This window comes from Anarhichas minor, unplaced genomic scaffold (genome assembly GCF_050575085.1).
Source record: "Anarhichas minor isolate MPS153535 unplaced genomic scaffold, ASM5057508v1 ptg000060l, whole genome shotgun sequence".
In the NCBI taxonomy this organism is placed as follows: domain Eukaryota; kingdom Metazoa; phylum Chordata; class Actinopteri; order Perciformes; family Anarhichadidae; genus Anarhichas; species Anarhichas minor.
The window spans coordinates 292,501-317,500 of record NW_027466506.1 but is presented as its reverse complement, the minus strand read 5'-3'; the positions used below and the strand labels follow the sequence as shown (position 1 = coordinate 317,500).

At 45.3% G+C, this 25,000-nt stretch overlaps 1 protein-coding gene across 1 annotated transcript in view; it reads left to right on the top strand.

The window, feature by feature from the left end:
• slc24a3 (solute carrier family 24 member 3) overlaps positions 1-25,000 on the top strand; it is a 172,619-nt gene that overhangs the window by 44,012 nt on the left and 103,607 nt on the right. The window contains exon 2 of the mRNA XM_076077520.1: positions 23,326-23,451. Within this exon, the coding sequence (XP_075933635.1) occupies positions 23,326-23,451 (126 nt within the window). The remainder of the gene's footprint in view (positions 1-23,325; positions 23,452-25,000) is intronic.

Here is a 25,000-nt window from a genome sequence, read left to right as displayed (position 1 = left end):
GGCAGTCTGGCTAGCTTGATTATAGTGGCATGGATATTGTATATTGTGTTCTTAAGACATCTCCTACTTTGGGAGATGGGCTGAAAGTGGCTTTCAGAAGTTCATCAAAATGCCTTCGCTCTCCAAGTAGTCATGTACCATAACACACCCAACAGGTGCATCAAAAACACGTTTATTTATAGATTTATAAAGTAGACAGAGCAACTTCTATGTTTCTCAAAATAGAAGTCCAGGAGTCTAACCAACAAGCAAACCCTGTGAGGGTCGGGCACATTACTCACTGGCCTGTCTTGACAGCAGTGTCAGGAAAGTAGGAAATGAGTGGCTGCAAAAGGACCCGAAGATGGCGAACTGTAACTGTAACTGGGCAAAACATTTTTCCAGGTGGGTTTCTGCTTGTCCATACCTAATGGAACCGAAACCAGCTTCAACAGCATTAAGGCACTAGTAATATCTCATCTGGAATACTTGTGAGTCCATCCATACATAGTTTTTTAAGAAAATGCTGCAAAGAGTTTGCCACCTATATAACATGAAAACATGCTAAAAACATGCTAAAAATACATGTTATTATGAGACTGCCTTTTAGTCATGTTAAGCTTTGTCCAACTGAGATTTTGTTATGCATTCATCTCAAACCTTCTGTGGAACACACACGAAGAACACACTTCCCCTCAGTCCATTGTTGGACAATTTAGGCAAATACACCCTGATTACATAACTATCTTGTCTGAAGTAGTTCTGCATTGGCTGGACAAGTTGCACTGAAATGTGTTTGTGTGTGTGTGTGTGTGTGTCCACAGCGGTAACCTTCCTCTCTCACACACTCTGCTCTGAAGCTCATACATTATTTGGTCGGTGTTGCAGTGCGCAGGAGAATTTGTGCAGTAAAAGAATCTCCTGAGGTTCTGGACCTGGATGTTTCTTAAATGGCATGTGCTCCATTGACACATGGAACATGAGACTTATGTAATATATTGAGACACCGTGACATCATGGTGATATGGTGTCGGTTATTGTATGTGACATGCGTACTGGATGAGTTGCTCATCCATAGAGACACAGAACTGCCCCTGGCCAGACAGGAAGGGCAGATTTAGTAAAGTTGTCTACGGGAAAGGTCAAAAAAGTCAAATTAAAGTGAAAAGGATTAGGCATCCATCATTTCTCTTTAGGCGCTAGTGTTTCCTAAATATGAAACAGGACTTTCTTTAAAAATGGCATCACTCTTGGAGTGATAATAATTTCTATCCTTTTTGCTTCTTTGATGATTTTCTCATTCCTCCTTTAATTACAATAATACATCGGGTGTGCTCTGTTAGCTTGTGTTATCTCTGTGTTGAGGCCTTTGTACACTGGGGGCTCGATGAATAAACGACACACTCTGGTACACAGTTATGCAATGTGTATGTCTAGAGCTGTTATTGTTCAAAAGGGAAGAAGGGAAGGAGTGGATCTGATAGGCGCTGCCTTTGTTGAGGTTGAAAGGAGTATTTGGTTCAGACTACGGACACTCTGTGTTGTTGAACACTACAGTGTATGTTAGTGTAAACTCAGAAAAATTCTGTTGCTTTTACTAAATTACTCGTGACAAAACACAGGAATATTACCCCCACTTAAGGCTACTAAAGGCCTTTAAGGGTCTCGGTCTGATGTCACAGTGATTTTATGGTTAAGTCATCTACTGATTTTAAGTTGCTTAAACTAGCATCCTTTTAGATGCTTACTGAAGGTTTTCAAATCCAAATCCGAATCACAGTTTCAAGAGCCAGATATTATATGACACTATTAAACGTCCAAACGAGTAAAAAGAGGTGAACTAAAGTATCCGCTGGCTCAAAGAGTGTGACAAATTCTGTCCGTATTTACATTTAAATTGTGTCCTGAGTGGCAGCTTGTCACATTGTATAGCAGCCCTTGCCATCAGTGTATGAATTGGTGAATGGCGACATGTAGTTTAAAGCGCATTGAGTGGTCCGTAGACTCAAAAGGAGCTTTATAAATGCATGTTATAAATGTGCTTTTTCTACACAAGCAAACTGCGCTATTGGTCACTGGACCTTTTTGTAAAACTCCCTCTAGAGTTAAGATGTTCAGAAAGTCTTCTCAGGAACAGGAAAAACGTGGGTTTTTAGTCTTTGGCCGGCACCCCCTGGCTTAAAAGCTAGCGTATCGAAGCATTTTGCTTCTTCTTCAGCCCAACTAGGGAAGGGCGAAGTGACTCATGAAGTAGATTCACACTTCTCTTGCCATGGATTTGCGCCCCTACTCAGTCATTGAGAATCAGAGGTTTCGCGCTATGTTGCACACTTTGGACCCGAGATACAACGTTGATCTCTACGTTTTTACGGACTCAGCAATACTCTACAACCAAAGCTAAAGTCATGGAGTCACTGAGGAAAGCGGGTGGATGGTAGTAACACGCTATGCATGATGTCCGTTACCACAGAATCTAGTGTCACCGTAACCGCGCTCTTTATCACTGTATGTGTAGTTTAACCACAAGTTCCAGAAAGCGTTACTTTTGTACGAGAGCTGAATGGTCATTGCATATAGCAGTGGTTCCCAAACTTTTTCTGTCAAGACCCCCTTTGATGATATAGGAACATTGGACGACCCCCCCCCCCCCCCCCCCCCCCCCCCCCGCAACCCGACCCCAAATTTTTCTTGGTTTTTAATGAATTGCATTATAATGCATGAACTGTATCAAATATTTTTATTTCTTTCTAAAATAAGTACATATCACTTCACAGTTTATTCTTCAGTTTGTTTAACTGGGAAAAAAAAATAGCAATAATAAAATATATATAAAATAAAAAATATATAAAATAATTTGTAAATACAATTAACTTAATTTCAAACAAAGTGCAAACAACATATACTGTATTTCCTCACATTGAACAGCAGGTTTTCTCAAACAATAAAATAACACAATTATGAACAAGGTGTGCAGGTCTACATGGACCATATTATTTTGTGATCATATTCCTATGTATATTCCTATTCATATATATCAATCAGTGACTGGTGTGGGCTTGCTTTGCTTTACAGATTTTGTCAAAGCGGGGTTGCTGGTTGGAGATAGCTACTCTCAGTTCATTCTCAATGTTCAACTTTGATCTGTATTTGGTCTTCATTGCAGCAACTGCAGAAAACCCTGTTTCACATAAATAGGATGTGGCAAAAGGCAACAGTATGCCTATAGCTCTTTGGCCTAGTAGTGGGTAGTCTTTCTCCACTCCAATCCAAAACATAGCCAGTGAATTGGATGTGAACTGTAGTCTCCTTGTTGAGTCAGATGTCATGTCAATGTACTGCTCTTCCTCTGTGGTACTGAGGTACCTTAGTTTGAGGCGTTGTCGAGGTGGTCGCGTCGCCTGTTGCGGCTGTAACAGAAGTTCCATCGGATTTGCGCTTTAGACCAGTCACAAATCTGTCCATCTTTGTACATACTTCCTTCTCTTATCTTTATCTTTCTCTGTCGCTCCGTATCTTTCTCGCTCTGTGTCGCTGTGTGTCTCTCTCTCGTTCGCGCTCCCTCACTCTCTCTCTCCCTCGCTCGTTCGCGCTCTCTCGCTCGGGCGCGCGCTCGCTCTCTCGCTCGCGCGCGCTCGCTCTCTCGCTCTCGCTGGTTTTGCCACAGTCGGTCTGTGACATGAGCCGCTCTGGTGGCGTGGTTGGAACACAGTGCATGTCACGTCGGTTATTTTATATTGTTTTACCGGTGTATGTGTGCGTCTGTGTGTGTGGGTTGGTGATGAAGCCGCGACCCCCCTGTAGTACCACCGCGCCCCCTAGGGGTCGCGACCCCCACTTTGGGAACCACTGGCATATAGCAAGAGAATTATTTATTATTTATTAGTGAATAAGGGCAGCTGGTTATGTCACATGATTCAGAACATCCTGAATTCTGTGTTTTTACTACAAGGATGCTGCTACAGGAAGAATTTATTTTATTTTCCTGTTGGTTCTCTTGGTTTTCTCTGGAAATGTAACCCTCCAGTAGACACATGTCTTCTATTTGTTGATAATATTGAATTAATAAAAAATAATGGAAGTAAACTGTTTTTTTATTATGAGACAGACAGACAGAGAGAGAGAGAGAGAGAGAGATACAGCAGCAAAGATATACTTCAGCAAACGAAGTAACACATTAAAAATAAAAATATTAAGTATGATGCACAATATATACAATAAAATAACAGAGTAGAACATATTACATATAAAGAAAATAAAATAACAATACAAATTCACAGTATATACAATGAAATAGAATAGTATTAAATTAACTCATTACATAAACTAAACAGTAGTGCAAAGATCAACCACCAGCAAACAACAGTGTAGCGATGTTGTAGTCATGTGGAGGATGATTTGGCCAGAGGTGATTTGTTATAAAGTTCGCCGTTTTGAATCAAAATATGTCATCCACGTGAATTGTGTAGATCCGTAGAGTTTTTATTTTCTTTTGGAGGGGGGGAGTCAACTGGCCAGCCAGCCTTTATCAGATTAGAGTGAGACAAGGAGAAAAGGTGATGTCGTGATCTTCGCAGTAAAACATTTTGATGTGACGTGTCGAGTCTTGGCCAATCAGCGTTAAGATGTCTACATCGTCTTCATTTATCTCCAACTTAAGGCTAACGTCCACTGCATGCGGAACTTTGTCGACTGTTAACGTTCGTCATTATTGCGGATAAGGAGGAAAAAAAACTTAGCGTGGTGAAACATGCAGCCCCCCCGTGTTCCGGTTCAGTTCACGCGGTCACTCATTAACGTTAAACCGGAACACCGGCGCATCTGGTTGCAGGTTGTTTTTTTTAAACTCAAAGTAGAATGAGATGAATCATGTAGTTGGGGTTAATAACTTTTAACACGAAAAATGAGGCTTAGATACTGATAAGATGATGTGGTCAAAGAGCTTCAGGGAGAGCTTTACGCAGGGCTGAGCAGTAAGTGGAGCCTGGCGGTGGAGGTCTAAACAGACGTGAAGGGAGAGCAGTACAGCTGGTTTTACTGCCTTTCTTGTTTTTATTTCTTTTCTTTTATCTGTTATATGACTAAAACTTTTGAAAATGAGACCTTGGTCTTTTGTCTAAATATACGTTAATAATAATAATAATAATAATATTGATTGAAAAAAAAAAAGAAAAGCTAACTAGCCAGCTGTTCAACTAGAGCTAAAATAAGCAGTTCTAGCTGGAGTATTGGAAGCTAGAACTGCTTATTTTGCCAACTTAATCTCGTCAAAGAGAAATCCCAAGATTTAGTTTGACACAATTAAGAGAATTGTTTCACCGTCTGTCTCTACATTGCCATGCTGTTCTGTTGATGATTGTAACAAGTTCCTTACCTATTTTATTGATAAGGTAATAGCTATTAGGTCTGACATTCAGCCTGGGATTTGTTCTGGACTCTTTCCCATCAGCCTTCAAGACCTGATGGACTAAATTAACAAAACAAAGCCATCATCCTGCCCCCTGGATGTTATACCATCCTCTCTATTCCAGAAAGTTCTGCTAATTATTGGCCCTGCTGTAACATCTATTGTTAATTCCTCATTGTCTACAGGAAGTGTCCCGTCCTATTTTAAACATGCCACTATCCAGCCTATATTAAAGAAACCAAACTTAGATCCAGCATTGCCCATGAACTACAGGCCCATATCAAAACTGCCTTTCCTGTCCAAAATTGTAGAGAAAGTGGTGGCCAAGCAACTTACTGCTGCACTGGAGAGGCACAACATGTACGACAAGTTCCAGTCTGGGTTTCATAAGCAACACTCTACTGAAACCGCTCTCCTGAGGGTTTCTAATGACACTCATTTATTTTTTATTTAAACCTTTATTTAACCAGGTGAGTCCCATTGAGATTAAAAATCTATTTTTCAAGGGAGACCTGGCCAAGACAGGCAGCAACATAAGAACCACATAGTTACAGACAGGAAACACAGAACAAGACAAGTTAAAAGAAATTAAAAGACAGTGACGTAACCGAGTTCATTTAAAAAACATTGACATTTTTGGGAACCTGCCTCTATTTCTTTCATTTTAGATTTAAAAGCAGTGAGTGGTATCAGTTCTTTTAGTTTTAAATCATTCTGCAACATATTCCAGGATGAGGGAGCAGAGTACACAAAAGCCCTTTTTCCCTTTTCCGTTCTGGCATTTGGGACAGTGAGCATGAAGAAGTCCTGAGAACGCAAGGAGTATTGTCCGACACTTTTCCGCATGATCAAGACACACAGGTAGCTTGGTAGCAGACCAAGGATTGCCTTATAAATAAAGGTGTACTATGGGTGGCCAAAGCAGGCCATCCTACCCGTGAGTATAACTCACAGTGGTGAGTCAGAGCTTTACAATTGGTAATGAAGCACAGTGAAGCATGGTATGCTGTGTCCACCATACGAAGACAGTTAGCAGAGGCATGCATATAAAAAGATCACCATAGTCCAACACATGTAAGAAAGTAGCAGCAACTAATCGCTTTGTCTTCTGATGCAGGTGACTGCTCTGTGTTAGTTCTTCTGGACCTCAGTTCTGCATTCGACACTGTAGACCATAACATCCTGATTAAGAGGCTACGTGACTGGGTGTGCATATCTGGCATAGCGTTAGACTGGTTTACATCTTACCTCGCTGACAGAAGTTTTAGTGTCTGTGGGTGATTTTGTGTCTGTTACCTCTCCACTGTCTTGTGGTGTACCGCAGGGCTCGGTTCTGGGGCCTCTGTTATTTTCCCTTTATTTGTTACCTTTGGGACCGATTATAAAAAGTTATAATGTGTCCTATCATTTATATGCAGATGATATCCAACTCCATCTGTCATTCAAACCCAGCGAGGCATTCACATTAACTAGGCTCCTGGACTGTGTCAATGCCATCAGAGACTGGATGGTAGAAAACTGCCTACAACTCAACGACACTAAGACGGAGGTCCTAGTTATTGCTCCAGATGAGTTTGTCCCCATGATCAGGCAGAGTATTGGTCCACTCTCCTCTGCTGCCCATTGCAACCTGCGCAATCTAGGGATTTTCTTTGATCGATCCATGTCGTTTGACCCCCATGTTAAGCAGCTGTCCAGATCCTGTTTCTTCCACCTAAGAAATATTAGTAAACTAAGATCTGTAGTATCAACAGCTGAACTAGAGATGATCATACACACATTTATCTCCTCTCGCATTGACTACTGTAACTCACTTTTCACATCACTCAGTGTAGCTGCTCTTAACCGTCTGCAGGTCATCCAAAACGCTGCCGCCAGATTACTCACCAGGACAAATCGACAGTCTCACATCACCCCCGTACTCCGATCTCTCCACTGGCTCCCTGTAGCATTTAGGATACACTTTAAAATTCTCACCCTCACTTACAGAGCACTACACGGTCAGGCTCCTACTTATGTAGCTGATCTACTTCACCCATATTCACCCGCCCGCACTCTCAGGTCAAACGTCTTAGGTCTTCTGTCTGTCCCACGCACTCACCTTAAGACCCGTGGTGACCGAGCCTTTGAGGCAGTAGCACCAAGGCTGTGGAATGCTCTGCCTGCAACTCTACACCTCGCAGATTCTGTGAACACTTTTAAAAACCAGCTCAAAACGCACCTTTTTAGACTGGCGTTTGAGTAAAACCCGTGTCCTAGACCTGCTTTTAAACTATGTTTTAATTTTTTATTTTTTCTGTGTGGATGTAAATTATTGGCCCTATGGTCACATTGTATTTTTTACGCTTTTAAATTTCTGCTCTGTTAAGCACTTTGTGACTTTTTGTCTGTGAAAAGCGCTGTATAAATAAATTGTATTATTATTTATTATTATTAAATACAGATTAATAACTTAATAATAAATAAATTTTTTGGTTAAAGTAAATGTCATCTTGTCACTTAATGTTCTTCTCAGAGTACACCAGAATGCTACATTTTAAAGCTCATATTTAAAATGCACCCCCCCGACAGGGTTTGGGGTTCGGGTGCTTGTCACCTTTTTCACCTCTTATGAGTTTGCAGGTATGCTAACGCACGGAGAATTATCACACGACTGCGTCTTTCATCTCATTGTTTTGGTTCCATACTTTAAATACGCCAGTTAGATAACAAGAGTAGCTATTTTTTAAACCCAATTAACGATCTTTTCCTTAACCTAGAACCAATAAGGCCAACCCCGAATGCTTCCAAGCTTCGACCGTTGCCACGGTAATTGACGTCCAAATCAGAATTGGAACGCATCATTTTTTTGACGATGTGTTTTTTTTATATATGCCTTCCACAAATAGGTCACTAACTAAGAAACATCACGATTCATTATGCATTAACATTCATAATTCAGAGTGATTCTCAGATGTGTGTCGGTGCTGTCCGGGGTGCTGAAACCAAGCAGAGGAGATCCATAGAGGTCTTTTCATTGTTTTATGTTAGAATAGGCTTTTTATTTGTATTCTTAAATTCATATGAGAAAATAGATTTCATTAATTTGATTGGATTATTCACATTTTGTAGGCATTTTCCTTTGGAAACAAAGAAAATGCTTTATGTCTGATTGTTGTCCTCATCTTACATTAGACAATAATAGAAAAGGTGAGGTACAATACAGTAGAAGTATATAAATTGACTGCAAGTTTGAGGACAGTTTAGGGACACAGAAGATAAAACCAGTTGTATGGAGGGTGTGTAAATGACTTTGGGCAGATAGATTTGTGACCCACTTGCCCAAACAGGCCAAGTAAGAAAAGCCATTAAAGCGTGGTATGAAAAGACAGTGCTATAGTGTTCATCACAAAGCTTTCCCAGTAAAGGAGGACAAATACTTAATTCTGAAAACTGTGCATTAGAATGCCTTGTAAGTATCCACAGCTAGATATGAATATGACAGTCTGAATGAACAAGAAGGAGCATTTGTAGCCCTTCACATGATCAACATGGCTCACATTCCTGCTACAATAAATGTACAACGTGTGTGATCCGAGTCTGTGACCGACGGCGTCGCACAGACTCCCATAGCATGTGCTTGTAGTTATGTGTGTGTGTGCGTGAGTAACTCACTGTTATGTCATGCACCTCCTCCATCACCATAGTAACCTCAGCCGTGGTGATGCTTTCTGCCTCACTGGACCACCAGCCACCTACAGCACTCACCAGGTCTGTCTGTGTTTCACTGTAAGTGTGCATCTCACACAGGGCAGTGTGTTCTGTTGATTCAAACTTTCTAAAAGGGTTAGTATGTGTACTCACGTGGTCTGTGAGGTAAAATTACTGTTTTTGTCAGTGGAGTCCAGTGGTTTTGAAGAGAGCCATATAACGGTTACAGTTCCCCGTCGGGAAGGGTTGCAGCAGAAAAACATGTTCACCGTTATACCGCTCTATTCACCAGGCTTCTAGTCTACTGCTGCATCGATCACTGGTTTCTTTTGTGTTATTGTGTGACTGACTTTGTTTCTCTAAACTGCGAGCATGCCGACTGCAATCTAAGTTACTTTAGGTAATACACGTGACAGAAACCTAAACACTGACTTCTGGTTTCAGAATCAGAATCAGAACCGTTTATTGCCATGGTATGTTGAACATACAAGGAATTTGACATGACGGGAGGTGCATAACATTTAACAACAATCAACAACAATCAACAGTGCAAAGTAGAAACATTAAAATTTACAGAAAAATATAAAATAAAGTAAAATATAAAATAAAGTGGAATATAAAATAAAGTGAAATATAAAATAAAGTGCACAAACGAACAGATAACAGGACTATAAACAAGTGAGATGTAAGTGTAGTGTAAAAGTGTCGAGTGTAATAGAAGGGATGCAGGGGAGTGACCGGTAGGAATTTGTCCTGGGGATGACAGAGTCAGTGGGGGTCCCGGGCTCTGTTAATGAGCCCGACTGCCGACGGGAAGAAACTGTTCATGTGGCGTGAGGTCTTGGTCCTGATGGACCTCCGCCTCCTACCAGATGGAAGGGGCACAAACTGTTTTTGTCCAGGGTGAGAGGGGTCGGCTACAATCCTTGCTCGCTTCAGGGTTCTTGAAGTGAACAAGTCTTGGAGGGACAGCAGATTGCAGCCAATCACCCTCTCGGCAGAGCGAATGATGCGCTGCAGCCTGCCCTTGTCCTTGGCAGTGGCTGCAGCGTACCAGACCGTGATGGAGGAGCAGAGGATGGACTCAATGATGGCTGTGTAGAAGTGCACCATCATTGTCTTTGGCAGGTTGAATTTCTATAGCTGCCTCAGGAAGTACATCCTCTGCTGAGCCTTCTTGGTGATGGAGCTGATGTTCAGCTCCCACTTGAGGTCCTGGGTTATGATGGAGCCCAGGAAGCGGAAGGACTCCACAGCATCGACGGGGGAGTCACACTGGGTGATAGGGGCTGGTGGGGCTGCGTTCTTCCTGAAATCCACAACCATCTCCACTGTCTTTAGAGCGTTGAGCTCTAAGTTGTTCAAAACACACCAGGTCACCAGATGGTCAGTCTCCCACCTGTAAGCGGACTCATCCCCACCAGAGATGAGTCCAATGAGGGTGGTGTCATCCACGAACTTCAGGAGCTTGACGGACTGGTGACTGGAGGTGCAGCTGTTGGTGTACAGGGAGAAGAGCAGAGGGGAAAGAACGCAGCCTTGGGGGGAACCGGTGCTGATGGTCTGAGAGGCTGAGACGTGTTTTCCCAGCTTCACATGCTGCTTCCTGTCAGACAGGAAGTCTGTGACCCACTTGCAGGTGGAGTCGGGCACGTGCAGCTGAGAGAGCTTGTTGTGCAGCAGAGACGGGATGATGGTGTTGAAGGCAGAGCTGAAGTCCACAAACAGGATCCTGGCATAGGTTCCTGGGGAGTCCAGATGCTGGAGGATGAAATGAAGGGCCAAGTTGACTGCGTCATCTACAGACCTGTTGGCTCTGTAGGCGAACTGCAGGGGGTCCAGGAGTGAGTCAGTGAGGGTTTTTAGGTGGGACAGGACCAGGCATTCAAAATACTTCATGACCACAGAGGTCAGGGCGACGGGCCTGTAGTTGTTAAGTCCTGTGATCCTAGTTTTTTGGGGACGGGGATGATGGTGGAGGCTTTGAAGCAGGCTGGTACGTGGCATGTCTCCAGGGAGGTGTTGAAGATGTCTGTAAACACCGGAGACAGCTGATCAGCACAATGCTTCAGGGTGGAGGGGGAGACTGAGGCCCTGTCCACACTACTCCGTTTTTACTCCGTATTTGCTACGTTTACACTGAGCGGCCACACTACGCCGGAGTTTTGGAGCACCCTAAACGGAGGAGTCTGAAAACTCCACCGAGGTTGGAGGTATTTGAGAACTCCGGGGTTGCGTTTGCGTGTGGACGGTCGGATACGGATGTGCTTAGAAAAAATTACGCCCACACCCGTGTTCGCTACTGGATTGGTTCTTGGCAACCATGACGTCTCCGTCCCTGATTCGTCACACTCACTATCACGTGACCCGTACCCGGAAGAAAACAAACTGGGCTACCAGCGATTCATTTCAACATGGATAACTAATTGCAAGCGTTGCTGCTAGCACAACAGCTACATGATGTTGCTGCTAGCACAACAGCTAGCAGCAGCTGTTGTGCAGTAAAAGTCTGCATTTCTGTGGAGGAAGCAGCTGTTATTGGAGTGATTAGCGAGCGGCGTGACCGGCATCAGCCCAATGGAGCAGCTCGTTGTTTTTAGATTCTAATGAGAAGACACGCTGCACTAACGTTTTACTTCTTCCATTTGGTAGCCTTGAGAGACCTTAGTCTGTAAGTATGTATTTATGAAGCATGAAAAGATGTACGTAGATATATTCTATTCGCGTGTTTAGTATAACATTTGTGTTGTATTAAATGCTAATCGCGGTTAGCATTTCTCCATTGGCGGTAATGTTAAAATTAGCTTAGAAGCTAGCTAGGCGGACATGTTACATGCTGGCTATATCATGGATTGTTGTTTTGTATTCATGTAATGTGTATAGGGACAGTTTGTAAAGCCATATTTCATATTGTGTTTCCACAGTTTTACAAATAAGAAAGATTCACACTGAAGTCTTGACACTCTTCTATGGATTCCATGGTCTTTATTTCACGGATCTACTGTTAGCGATCTGCTAAGCTTTCCTGCACGAAGCAAGAGCAGAATAGAGTGAGAGACGTGTGTTGACCACCTTTATGGACCCATATTCTAGTAAACGTTTACGTGTAAGTGTTGATTTTAAAGTAAATTTGATGTGAGAGAGAGAGATAGACCCGCAGCGCTGTAATGCTAATCGCGGTTAGCATTTCTCCATTGGCGGTAATGTTAAAATTAGCTTAGAAGCTAGCTAGGCGGACATGATGTTCAGAGCTACTAGTGAGAACAGACATCAACAACACGGAGGAAACGAGTGAGAGACCACATTGATGGACCCATAATCTAGTAAACGTTTATGTGTAAGTGTTGATGTTAAAGTAAATGTGGAGCGAGAGCGAGAGACCCGCAGCGCTGTAACTACGTCTGAAAAATAAAACTTCTAAAACTTTCCACGAACTGTCTGAGTTTATAGAGGGAGATTTTAGAGGAAGATCTTAAGTATCAAATACAACCTTTCATTATTAAAGACTACTTTATTACTCTGTCGTATTTTTTTTTTTTTTTAACTAAGTAAGCAATCCACTTCCTGTTTACACCGTCACGCGCATGCCCAGTGTACGTTAATGGTCACGTGCTGTCCGCCTTCGAAGGCTGCAGTGTGGATGCAGATCAACTCGAGAATGATGCTGAAACTCCCGTGTGGACGGAGATCGTTTCTATTTGACAAATCTGCATCCAAGGAGAAACGGAGTAGTGTGGACAGGGCCTGAGTCCGGGCCGGCTGCTTTGCGGGGGTTTTGTTTTTTAAAAAGCCTGTTGACGTCAATCTCCTGAATAGAGAGTCGTTACTGGGGAGGGGGGTGGGGGGACACTGTGATGGGTGGTACAGAGGCATGGGCCCCTGCTGGGCTGGGGGAGGGGGACCTGGTGGTCTGGGGCTGGTTGACGGAGCTGTGGGGGATGGAGTCAGGGCTGTCCCATTGTCTGTCAAAGCGACAGTAGAACTCGTTCAGCTCGTCTGCCAGGCGGAGGTCATTCATGGAGTGGGGGGCTCTTTGGCTTGTAATTGGTGATCTGTCTGTGACCTCTCCAGACAGAAGCAGAGTCACTTGCTGAGAGCTGGTGTTGCAGTTTCTCAGAGTACAGTCGTTTAGCATCTCTCACCGCCTTGCTAAACCTGTATTTTGACTCTTTAAACAAGTCCTTGTCCCCACTCCTAAATGCCTGATCTTTTTGCAGTCTTAGCTGTCTGAGTTCTGCTGTAAACCAGGGTTTGTCATTGTTGTAACTCACCCTGGTGCTTGTTGGAACACAGCTGTCCTCACAGAAGCTGATATATGAAGTCACAGCCTCTGTGTACATTACATTACATTACATTACATTACAGTCATTTAGCAGACGCTTTTATCCAAAGCGACTTACAATAAGTGTATTCAACATCGGTTTTCGAGAGAACAACTAGTCACCAGAAGTGATAAGTGCATGTCCCTACCTCAAACAAGCATCTAAGAGCATAAACCAGAGCCAACGTACAGTGCAGAAACAAACGAATGCAATAAGTGCCACAAGCTAATATAAAAACAATAAGTTCAATAAGCTAGTATGAATACAGTAGATGCTAAGTAAGTGCTAAGCGGAAGGGTAGGCCTTCTTGAAGAGGTCAGTTTTCAGCCTGCGCCGAAAGATGGGCAGCGACTCTGCCGTCCTGACATCAGTGGGGAGTTCATTCCACCACTGTGGGGCCAGGATAGAAAACAGCCGCACCCGGGTCGATCGGCCGCAGGGACCTCTGAGCGACGGGGCAACCAGTCGCCCCGAGGTAGCAGAGCGAAGTGGTCGGGCCGGGGTGTAGGGCTTGACCATGGCCTGGAGATAGGAAGGAGCTGTTCCTTTCACTGCCCTGTAGGCTAGCACCAGGGTCTTAAACTGGATGCGGGCTCTTACAGGTAGCCAGTGTAGAGAACGGAGAAGGCAAGTTGTGTGGGAGAACTTGGGGCGATTGAACACCAGGCGAGCTGCAGCTTTCTGGACAAGCTCCAGAGGTCTGATGGCCAATGCCGGGGCTCTGGCAAGTAGTGAGTTGCAGTAGTCCAGGCGGGAGATGACAAGAGCCTGGATTAGCACCTGCGCCATCTCATCAGTGAGGAAGGGGCGAATCCTCCTGATGTTGTAGAGCAGGAATCTGCAGGAGCGTGTAACCAATGCAATGTTTGCTGAGAACGACAGTTGGTCATCCAGGGTCACACCCAGGTTTCTCGCAGTCCGAGTTGGCGTCACCACGGTATGATCAATGGTGATGGACAAGTCTCGGTGCGGGCAACCCTTCCCCGGGAGGAACAGTAGCTCGGTTTTGTCCAGGTTGAGCTTGAGGTGGTGTGTCGTCATCCACTTCGAGATGTCAGCCAAGCACGCAGCAATGCGTGCCTCCACTTGAGTGTCCCCGGGGGGAAATGACAAGACCAGCTGGGTGTCATCGGCATAACAATGGTAGGAGAAGTCATGCGAGCGAATAACAGAACCCAGAGATGTTGTGTAGAGCGAGAAGAGAAGGGGGCCCAGGACTGAGCCTTGCGGAACCCCCGTAGTCAGCATGCGTGGTTCCGACACAGAGCCCCTCCATGACACCTGGTAGGATCGACCTGTCAGGTAGGATGCAAACAGGGAGAGTGCAGAGCCTGAAACGCCCATCCCCTCGAGGGTGGATAGGAGGATCTGGTGGTTAACAGTGTCAAACGCCGCAGACAGGTCCAGGAGAATCAGGACAGAGGAGAGAGAGTTAGATCTCGCTGCATGAAGCGACTCCGTCACCGCAAGGAGGGCTGTCTCAGTCGAGTGACCCACTTTGAACCCGGACTGGTGAGGGTCCAAGAGGTTGTTTTGGTGGAGATAGGAGGATAGTTGAGTAAAGACAGCACGTTCAAGTGTTTTGGAAAGAAAGGGTAGAAGAGACACCGGTCTGAAGTTCTTGACATCAGAGGGGTCAAGTGATGGTTTCTTCAGAAGGGGGGTGACTCTAGCAGTCTTGAAAGCTGTGGGAAAGCATCCTGAAACAAGAGATGTGTACTTGAGGTGGGTGAGAAAAGGAAGGAGTTCAATCGCAATAGACTGAAGAAGAGGGGAGGGGATCGGGTCAAGGGAGCACGTGGTGGGGCGGTTAGATGTAACAAGGTTGAGGACCTCGTTAGGGGAGAGGGGAGCAAGATAGGGTAAGATGGGGGAGGGAGAGCTGTGGGGGAAGAGCTGGAGATGGTAGAGAGGGAGAGGGTGGACAGGGAGAGAGTGGACAGGGGGGCTGAGAGAAGGAGGATCTGATATCGTTTACCTTCTTGTCAAAGAAGTTGACGAAATCGTCAGGGAGAAGGGAGGAAGTAGGAAGAGGGGGTGGGGGTTGGAGGAGTGAAGAGAAAGTTTCGAAGAGTTTTTTAGGATTGGAAGCAGAGGTTAGGATTTTAGAGCGAAAGAAAGCAGCTTTAGCAGTAGATAGAGTGATGGAAAAAGTGGAAAGAAGAGCTTGGAAGTTAAGAAGGTCCCCCGGGAGTTTGCCTTTTCTCCATTTACGCTCAGCCTCTCTTAGGCTCCGTCTGTCATTACGCACTGAGTCCGACAGCCATGGGGCAGGTGGGGTTGGCCGTGCAGGCCTGGAGGTGAAGGGACAGAGGTTGTCCAAAGAAGAGGAAAGGGTGGAGAGGAGAAGATCAGTAGCAATATCAGGGAATAGGAGAGATAAGGCTTCAGGGTCAGGGAGAGCAGAGGTAACAGAAGATGAAAGATCAGCCGGGGAGAGGGAGCGGAGATGACTACGGGTAGAAACCATGTGGGTAGGTGGTGGAAGTACGGGGGGAGAGGAGAGGGAGAGGGAGTAAGACATGAAATAGTGGTCAGAGAGCTGGAGGGGAGTGACGGAGAGGTTAGCAGTAGAACAGTGTCTAGTGAAGATAAGATCCAGCTGGTTGCCGGCCTTGTGGGTAGGAGGAGAAGAGGCGGGGTAAAGGTCAAATGAGGAGAGGAAGGAAAGAAGCGGTTCTAATTTATCAGTCTGGATGTTAAAGTCTCCGAGCAGGATGAGTGCGGAGCCATCATCATGGAAGTGTGAGACTAATGTGTCGAGATCTTCCAAGAACTCCCCAAGAGGGCCTGGTGGGCGATACACAACAGCAATGGTGAGCTTGACTGGATAAGTGACAGTAACCGCATGAAATTCGAAAGAGGACGGGGAGAACTGAGGAACCGAGACAAGAGTGTATTTCCATTTTGGGGAAATTAGCAAGCCAGTACCACCACCCCGCCTCGCAGCTCTGGGAGTGTGAGAGAAAGAGTACACTTCTGACAGAGCTGCAGGTGTGGTGGTATTTTCTGGCGTGATCCAGGTCTCAGTTAGAGCAAGAAAGCTGAGAGAGAGCAAGGAAGCGTAGCCCGAGATAAACTCAGCTTTCGGCACTGCCGACTGGCAATTCCAGAGCCCCCCCGATACCACTTGCTCAACATGAGCTGAGAGAGTAGGATAAATGAGGTTAGCGGGGTCACGGCACCTGGGAATGGCCCAATGACTACGTGACCACCGAGCAGAAGATAGGACCGAAATCGGATGCAAACACATGGTTTGAACAATAAAAATGAGGTAACTACACGTTCGAGAAGTCTTAGCTTGACGAAGTCGGGCTTGAAAAAGTCGCCTAGTTGCCTTTGTTCGCCCTAGCCTTCGTTTGCCAGACACTTGAAAGCTGACGCTTCCAGCCTACAGAAGTGCTTAAGGACAGCAATCTACTGATTGTCTGCCAGGAGTGTAGGCTCCTCCCTTGCAATTAGCAAAGCTATTCAGCAGCTGAGACTAAATCACACCTCCTCAGACAGGCAGAAACTCAGTCCAATCACCACTGAGGCAAGCCTAAATACAGCTATAAAGACAACTTAGTTGAAGCAAGAATAAAATACCCAGTTGTGTACTCATCCAGACTGTTGGTAGCAGTCCTAAAAATGTCCCAGTCTGTACAGTCCAAGCACGCCCGAAGATCCTCCAGAGCTTCACTGGTCCACTTCTTGAATTTCCTCACCACAGGTTTGCAGAGCTTGAGTTTCTGTCCGTTCACAGGAGGAACGGACAGTGGTCTCCTGGCTGGAAGGTCGCTGTTTGTTGGATCCATCCACCTCAACTTCCACCCGCCTGCTGTGTGATTCAGCGGTTTATATACATTCTCGTTCAAGACTACTTGGATATCATACGGAACAATTACGTGAGACATCTATGAATTACTGAGCTGTATTTTTCGTAGGTATTGCAACAAATGCTGGATGAGCCCAGCCTGATATTGCATATGGACCAGCATATTCTTGCAGAAAAGGACAGAAAAAAAAAAAAAAATGAAGGACCTCCTGTGAGAATAATGATGAGATAGAGAGGTTTCCCGAGGAGTATGTTGAGTGTGTTTCCAGTAGTGGTGCAACAAATCATAAAACTTTGGGTTACTTAATGTAAACCCTGGTTCTTTGATAACAGAGTGAGGTGTTTCACTATGGGGAATCGCCTCGGCGTGACCAACTATGGAAGCTCCAATGACACCACGTCTGTCAGTGACAGACAGGTCAGCTGTGGGAGGGCCCCGCCCCTACCTATTATTACAGCCGGCTGCCTCCTCGCAAATCATTCTAGACCGATTTCTTTTCCGTGTAAATGCAAGGAGGGTTGTGACGGTGAAACACCTCACTCTGTTATCAAAGAACCAGGGTTTACATTAAGTAACCCAAAGTTCTTTTTCAAACTTTGTTTTGGTGTTTCACTATGGGGATATAGCCCACTCCCGGATTGCATGACACTACCCGAAGCCAATTATTGTCAGCCTGGTAATGACTATCACAGGGACTCTGGCGCGTTTGCCTCCAGCACAGCCTGTGCCAAGGAAGGCCCCGAGACATCGAGCCTGTAAAACCTTACAAAAGTGTGCGGCATCGCCCAGCTCGCTGCAGCGCAAATATCTTTCACTGAAACACCCTTGAACAGGGCCCATGAAGTGGCCATACCCCTAGTGGAATGAGCCCTCAAACCTTGTGGGGGCTGCAAACCCCTACAACTATAGGCTAGAGATATAGCCTCTACAATCCAGTGGGACAGCCTCTGGCGGGACAGTGGCTTGCCCTTGTGGGGAGTGGCCCAGGACACAAACAGCTGATCCCCTTTCCTGAAACCTGCCGATCTACTCACATACACATGTAGTGCTCGTACCGGGCATAACGTGTTAAGCCTTTGTTCCTCCTCTGAGGAGAATGGAGGTAGGTGAAAAGCTGAAAGCTCCACCGTGGGACATCTGTAGGTCGGCTCCACCACCTTAGGCACAAAAGCCGGGTTGGGCCGCATACAGACCTTTGTCCGCCCTGGAGCAAACTGCAAGCAGGAAGGGCGAGTGGATAAAGCATGTAAGTCACTCACATGCTTTGCTGTGGTTAAAGCTAAGAGCAACACTGTTTTAAGTGAAATAAACTTCATCCCCACCGTCTCCATAGGTTCAAAGGGGTGTTGAGAGAGGGCCTCCAACACCACCAACAGATCCCACAGAGGAACCAGTGGCCTGGAAACGGGGAGTTTACGGCGTGCACCTTTCATGAAATGACATACTAAAGGATGCTGCCCCGCAGGCTTCTCCCCAAAGCCTACATGACAGGCTGAGATAGCCGCTAAATAAACTTTAATAGTAGAAAAGGCTCTACCCTTATCCACTAATTCTTGCAAGAAACCCAGCAGGTCCACCACTGAACACTGAAACGGAATGGTGTGCCTCAGCTGGCACCACTCCTCAAAGACCCGCCATTTACCACTGTAAAGAGAGCGAGTGGACGCGGCTCTGGCCATCTAAATGGTGTCAATGACCCGTGCAGGCAGGCCTGCCGCGTTCAAGTTCCACCTCTCGCGGGCCAAGCCCAGAGAGCTATCCAGTCTGGGTGAGGGTGGTAGATCTCCCCACCCGCCTGGGACAGAAGGTCCCTGCGTATGGGGAGGGGCCACGGCTCGTCTGCTAGAAGCTGTATTATTTCTGCTACCCAATGCTTGGACGGCCACCGTGGGGCTATCAGGATTAGTGACAAGCCCTGTTCTCTCACCATGGTTAGAGTAGGGGAGATCAGGCTGAGAGGGGGGAATGCATAGAGTAGCACTTTTGGCCAGGAGTGGGCCAGCGCATGCACCCCCAGGGGTGCATTCACGTCCAACAGGGAGAAAAACCGCGGACAGTGCGCGTTTTCTTGCGATGCGAAGAGATTTACGTCTACCTGGCCATATTTCTGCCAAACTTGCTTCACCACCTGCGGGTGGAGAGTCCACTCTCCGTACAGAGGGTTTCCCCGGGACAGAAGATCCGCCCCTCTGTTCAAAACGCCCAGAACATGTGTTGCTCGAAGGGACAGGAGCCTGGTGCTGCTCCACACAATTATCTTCTGAGCCAACCTGTGCAACTGCAGTGAGCGAGTGCCGCCTTGGCGGTTGATGTATGCTACCACCGTAGTGTTGTCTGTTTTCACCAGGACATGGCGTCCTTGGAGAAATGTTTGAAAATGCTTCAGTGCATAAAACACTGCCCAGAGCTCCAAGAGGTTTACGTGAGTCTGAGCCTGCCTACGCACGCTGGTGATATTTTCACTCTGCGGCTGAGGTGACGGCGTGGGCACAGGTGTAACGCCGCGACCCAGTGCTGAAAATCTCTCATCTTCAGGAGCCCCAACTGTACCACAGATATCACTGACGCCATTAAGCCGAGAAGGCAAAGGCATAGTCTGAACGACACGGCTTTCCCCAGTCGGAATAGGGATAGACAATGAGTTAGGGACAATACTCTCGCCTCTGTCAGCGTGACGCGATAAGAGAGCGAGTTTTGAGACCCAGGTATTCTGTACATTGCGTGGGTTCTATCCGACTTTTTCCAAATTATATTGAACCCAAGATCCGTGAGATGTTTTATCACCGTGGCGGAATCTCTGACTGCCTGCTCCTGTGAGTGGGAGCAAATCAGGTAGTCGTCTATGTACGAGAATATTCTGATGCCGCTGTTCCTCAACGGAGACAGCGCAGCCTCCACACACTTGCTGAACACCCTCGGGGCTAATGAAAGCCCGAACGGGATGGCTAGGTACTCGTAGGCTCTGCCCTGATAGGCAAACCTGAGAAACCTCCGGTGTGCTAAGCTAATGCTAACCGAACACTGGTGGGCTCGCCGTAACGCGTTAGCCACCGCAAATACTGTCACACAGTCACCGACCACACCGGTAAACAGATACCGGGTAGTCGGGGAACAGCTCGCCTTGACGCAGACACTGCTCGAAATATTCTGTGTAACGTTTTAATTATACTTCTTCCGAAGTACTTACTCAGCACACTCCAGACTAAAGCCCGGAACTGCGTTCGGCGACGGATTCCTAACGGGTCGTCTGTGAACTGTAGAGCAGCAATCCAAGCTAGCCTAGATGAGCTGAGGGAGCTATAGTTTCTTCACGGGAAGAAAGCGAGAATGATTTGCGAGGAGGCAGCCGGCTGTAATAATAGGTAGGGGCGGGGCCCTCCCACAGCCGACCTGTCTGTCACTGACAGACGTGGTGTCATTGGAGCTTCCATAGTTGGTCATGCCGAGGCGATTCTCCATAGTGAAACACCGAAACGAAGTTTGAAAAAGAACTCCCAGTTTGGATCGGATCACGGATCAAAAATCAGATCAGCACTAAAGAAAAAAGGGAGCAAATTTAGAATTTTAGATGTCCGATCACATTTTTTGCCGCAGATACTAATTATTGATCATTGATGATCCATATTGTTGTCTGATTATAGCACCTGGTCTACAAGGATCCAGAATCATTTATTTTTGCCACCGTCCCAAAAATCATTTCAACGTTCTGAAGTCAGTAAACCATCAAACTTTCGAAATGTTATCCTTTTACTTTGTTATAGTCATTTATAGTGAATAAAAACACAATTCAAATGATACGGAAATAAAAGATTGTATTTTATTGATTAAAATAAATCTTGTCATTAGTAGAGATAGTTATCCGAGGTCAGAGACTAGAAACACATATTTTAATGAATATTGGAGAACCATCGGCAGTAAAACTTTATTTACACTCTGATGGTTAACGATCAACTGTGGAATTAATCCACGGTTCACGCGTGTGCTGAACTGTGAGGGGGATCCATACCGATCACGGATCGACGTGGTCCATTACACCACTAGTTTCCAGCTGTAAAGTTGTTCAATGTCTTCTACTAATGTCTCACACACACACACACACACACACACACACAGACAGAAGCTCTGGCTTAGGGGAAGAGCATATAGTAAGAGGGTGAAAGGCGTCACAGCTGTATGGAAGCTTTGCACTGATGAAGCTTGGCAGATTTCACCCTTCAGTTCTCTTTGTAGAACAATACACACTGCAAGCAAGTGTCACTGCACAGCTGGCTTTGTTTTTAACATAAAAGCCACATTTCTTTCGCAGCTGAGGGTAAGGCTCTGTTCACGTACCTCTGATTGTATCTAGTCATGCAGATCATTTTGGCCTTATTTCTCCAGGTTTGGTCTCTTGACATTTCCTCGTCCAACTCAACACAACGGTGGGAAATGGTATTTTGCATGTTAATCTCACAGCGTTGAACGCTTTCAGTACATTAGATAATTTAACCCTCTCCAGGAACGGTGTTCCTGTTGACAGAGGGCAGTTTTTTTCTAATCAGAGGGAAGTATCTATTTGGGACTAATCCATCAAATACGATACCGTACACATCAAGTTATTTCATTACTTTACTGATGCACAAAGTATTAGCAATAATAGTAATAATAATAGTCTTGGTTTGGACCATATACTGTATGTAGGAAGTGGACGTAGTCGTCGTGACGTGACGTGGACTGATGTTTTGAAGCTTTGAGTTCCGCAATTTTGTCGCCATGTTGTTTCGCAACCAATGAACAGAAGTGATCATATTTGGAATGTGGAGGAGTGACGTAGAGACGCCGTATACGTCTCTGGTAGAGACCTGTCAATCACAGTACTCCCGCCCTAAAGCATCCCCTGCTTTATGGTCTGTTTGACTCTAAATGGACCATAATTTACTAAATGAACATCATGCTGTATTGAAGAAGACTTGAAACTAGAGATTGAGACCATAAACTCATGTTTACAATGTTTACTGAGGTAATAAATCAAGAGAGAAGTAGAGTCATTTTCTCATAGACTTCTATACAACCAGAGGAGTCGCCCCCTGGTGGACAGTAGAGATAATGCAAGTTTTAAGACACTTCAGCATTGGCTTCACTCGGCAGAACCGGAGGTTGCCACCTGGTTCAGACTCAAAGCCTCCTTGTTGTTGAACGTTACAGTGTTTTGAATATGTCTGTTCTGCACAACATGATTGGTTGATGCCTTTATTGATGTTACCACTTCGCTCTGTAAAAAGAATGACGTTCCTTTTCGGCCGTTTAACATTCGCATCCTATGTGAAAGGACTCATGACAAAAACAACAGTTTTAACGAATATATCGAATCCGCTTTTCAGCATAATTGTTGGTGTTCCCAGTTATTAGTTAAACATAATACTTCCAAGCCCATATCCAACATATTCCTGCCATGATACAGCAGCTACAACCGTCACTCCAGAACATCCCGTTTTAGCTCGCTGCCTCTCTGTTCTCCCATCTGCCCCGTGACACGGCTGCTTGCAAAACATTTCATGTTTCTGCATTTATAATATATAAATATAGTCGAGCTCAGCTCTATTTATAGACGCCCTGGCGCGCTGCAATGCATGGTGGGAGTGAGGCGATGGGTTGGAGGTTGGGGGGGCGCTTGAGGATACCGTGACCCAGATGACTGAGCTGGAATGATCGGCCTCGCGGCGGCTCGCTAATGCTCCCGCAGGAAGCGTGGTGACACAAGACGCATGTCTCATCTGCCTTTTGTTCTGTCGGGGGGGGGTATTCAGGAATGCCAATTAACTGTGGAACTAAAGAGCTCGTGCGTCACATCCATCAGCTCGTTTGTGCATGAGGAACATGCGTCTTTTTTAGCCGTTACCTAACGTTCATGTGCAGAAATAACAAATACGTGGGATCTCTGTGAAACTGTTACATAAAACAAGTTTCTCGAACGCAACGTGATGCGTTCGGTGTCTTTCACCGAGACAACTGCCCTCGGGATAGAGCTGCCTGCCACTAATGGTTTGTCTGGCTAGTTTGTTTGGAGTCCTCTGTGAAACCATTTTAACCATTCCTTTCTCTTTTTCTTTCTTTCTGCCCCCCCAACTCTCAGGATATCACGTCTCCAGCTCCATGGGTGAGGAGGGGGAGAGGTGGGAGAGCCGTCACCTCCTGCAAGAGGTCTACGACAACGAGTCAAAGCTCTACTCGGAGCCCACAAAGAACTGCACAGAACCAGGTAGGGAGTAGCTGAGATACTTGTGAAGAAGTCATGTCACAGGATCTTTGTAGATCGCTACCACAGAGGCCACATTCTGGTTTATTCCACTGGGCATAAATGGGCCAGGTGTTGCCGTTATCGTTTTGTTGGGCAGTCCTGTTAAATTTCAATCCTTCGCCATGAAGAAATAAACTGATGTAACTCAACTCCACATGATCAGATCTTTACCAGATTTCACATGTTTGATTAGAGTCCAGTCCTGAAGACATCTGCAGGCCAATTTTGAATCATAGTCATAGCACCACCTACTGGTAACAGTAAGTTAAAGTCTCTATACTTTGGCTTGTTTCTCTTAGTAGGTAAATCAGATCAACATCAAATTAGTTCCACACAAATATAAGAAGTTCATAATGCCAGTACATGAAGCTTTTGATGTTTCATGGAACGCCGTTGCCGTGGCGACGCAGTCTTCGCCGTGAAAAACAAAGGTAATTTTGAGAGGCTAAAAATGCTCGAAACATAAGCAAACTTGGCAAACAGATTTAAAGGCCAACATGTAGTTATATGTGATTTTAGTGGTTCAGAGTGGCAAATCGGCTCGATAGCGCCCCCTACAAAATTTCAAAGAAGCAGCCCTCGCAGTACGTTTCACATAGATTTACAAAATTTGGTAGGCACATGTATCACATGTGGACTTAAAAGAAAGTCTCATGCTCTAAACCCAAAGTAAGTCATTTAGAATTTTTTATGAAATTCTTGTCGTTTTTGTCATTTCCAGGCGCTGTACTTTAACGAACTCCTCCTAGGGAAATAATCGAATCGACTTCAAATTTGGTCAGAACAATATAAAGACCTTTGTGATGAAAAGCTACTCAAAGTTTGTTGTTTCGTGAAAGGCTGTTGCCGTGGCGACGCATTCTTCGCCATGAAAAACGAAGGTGTTTTTGAGGAGCTAAAAATACTCAAAACATAATCAAACTTGTGACACATTTAAAATCCTGAATTTAGTTATCTGATGTGATTTTAATGCTTCAGAGTGGTAAGTCGGCTCAATAGCGCCCCCTACAATATTTTGACGATGCAGCCCTCGCAGTACGTTTCACCTAGATGTGTAAAATTTGGTAAGCAGATGTATCACATGTAGACTTAAAAAAAAGTCTTAGGGGTCCATGCTCTAAACCCAGCGGGAAGTCAGCCATTTTGAATTTTGTATGAATTTCTCTTGGTTTTTTTGGTCAGAACAATCTAAAGACCTTAGCGATTAAAAGTTACTAAAAGCTTTAGGTTTCATTGAACAACATGGACTTGGTGTGGCGGCCATTTTACATGGTTCACCATCATCCATCAAGCTGTTGTAACTCGACTGTACTTTGTCAAAACTGTCCAAAACTTGACATGCTTGATGACTGTCATGACTTTAGGACTTCTGCATGCCAATAATAACTCATTGTCATAGCACCACCTACTGGCAACCACGGACGTAAGTAGGATTCTATAAATACAGCGGCCTAAACACTGAACTTATTGAAAGGGTTTGTGGGCACACCATGAGAAAAAGACTTCTCTG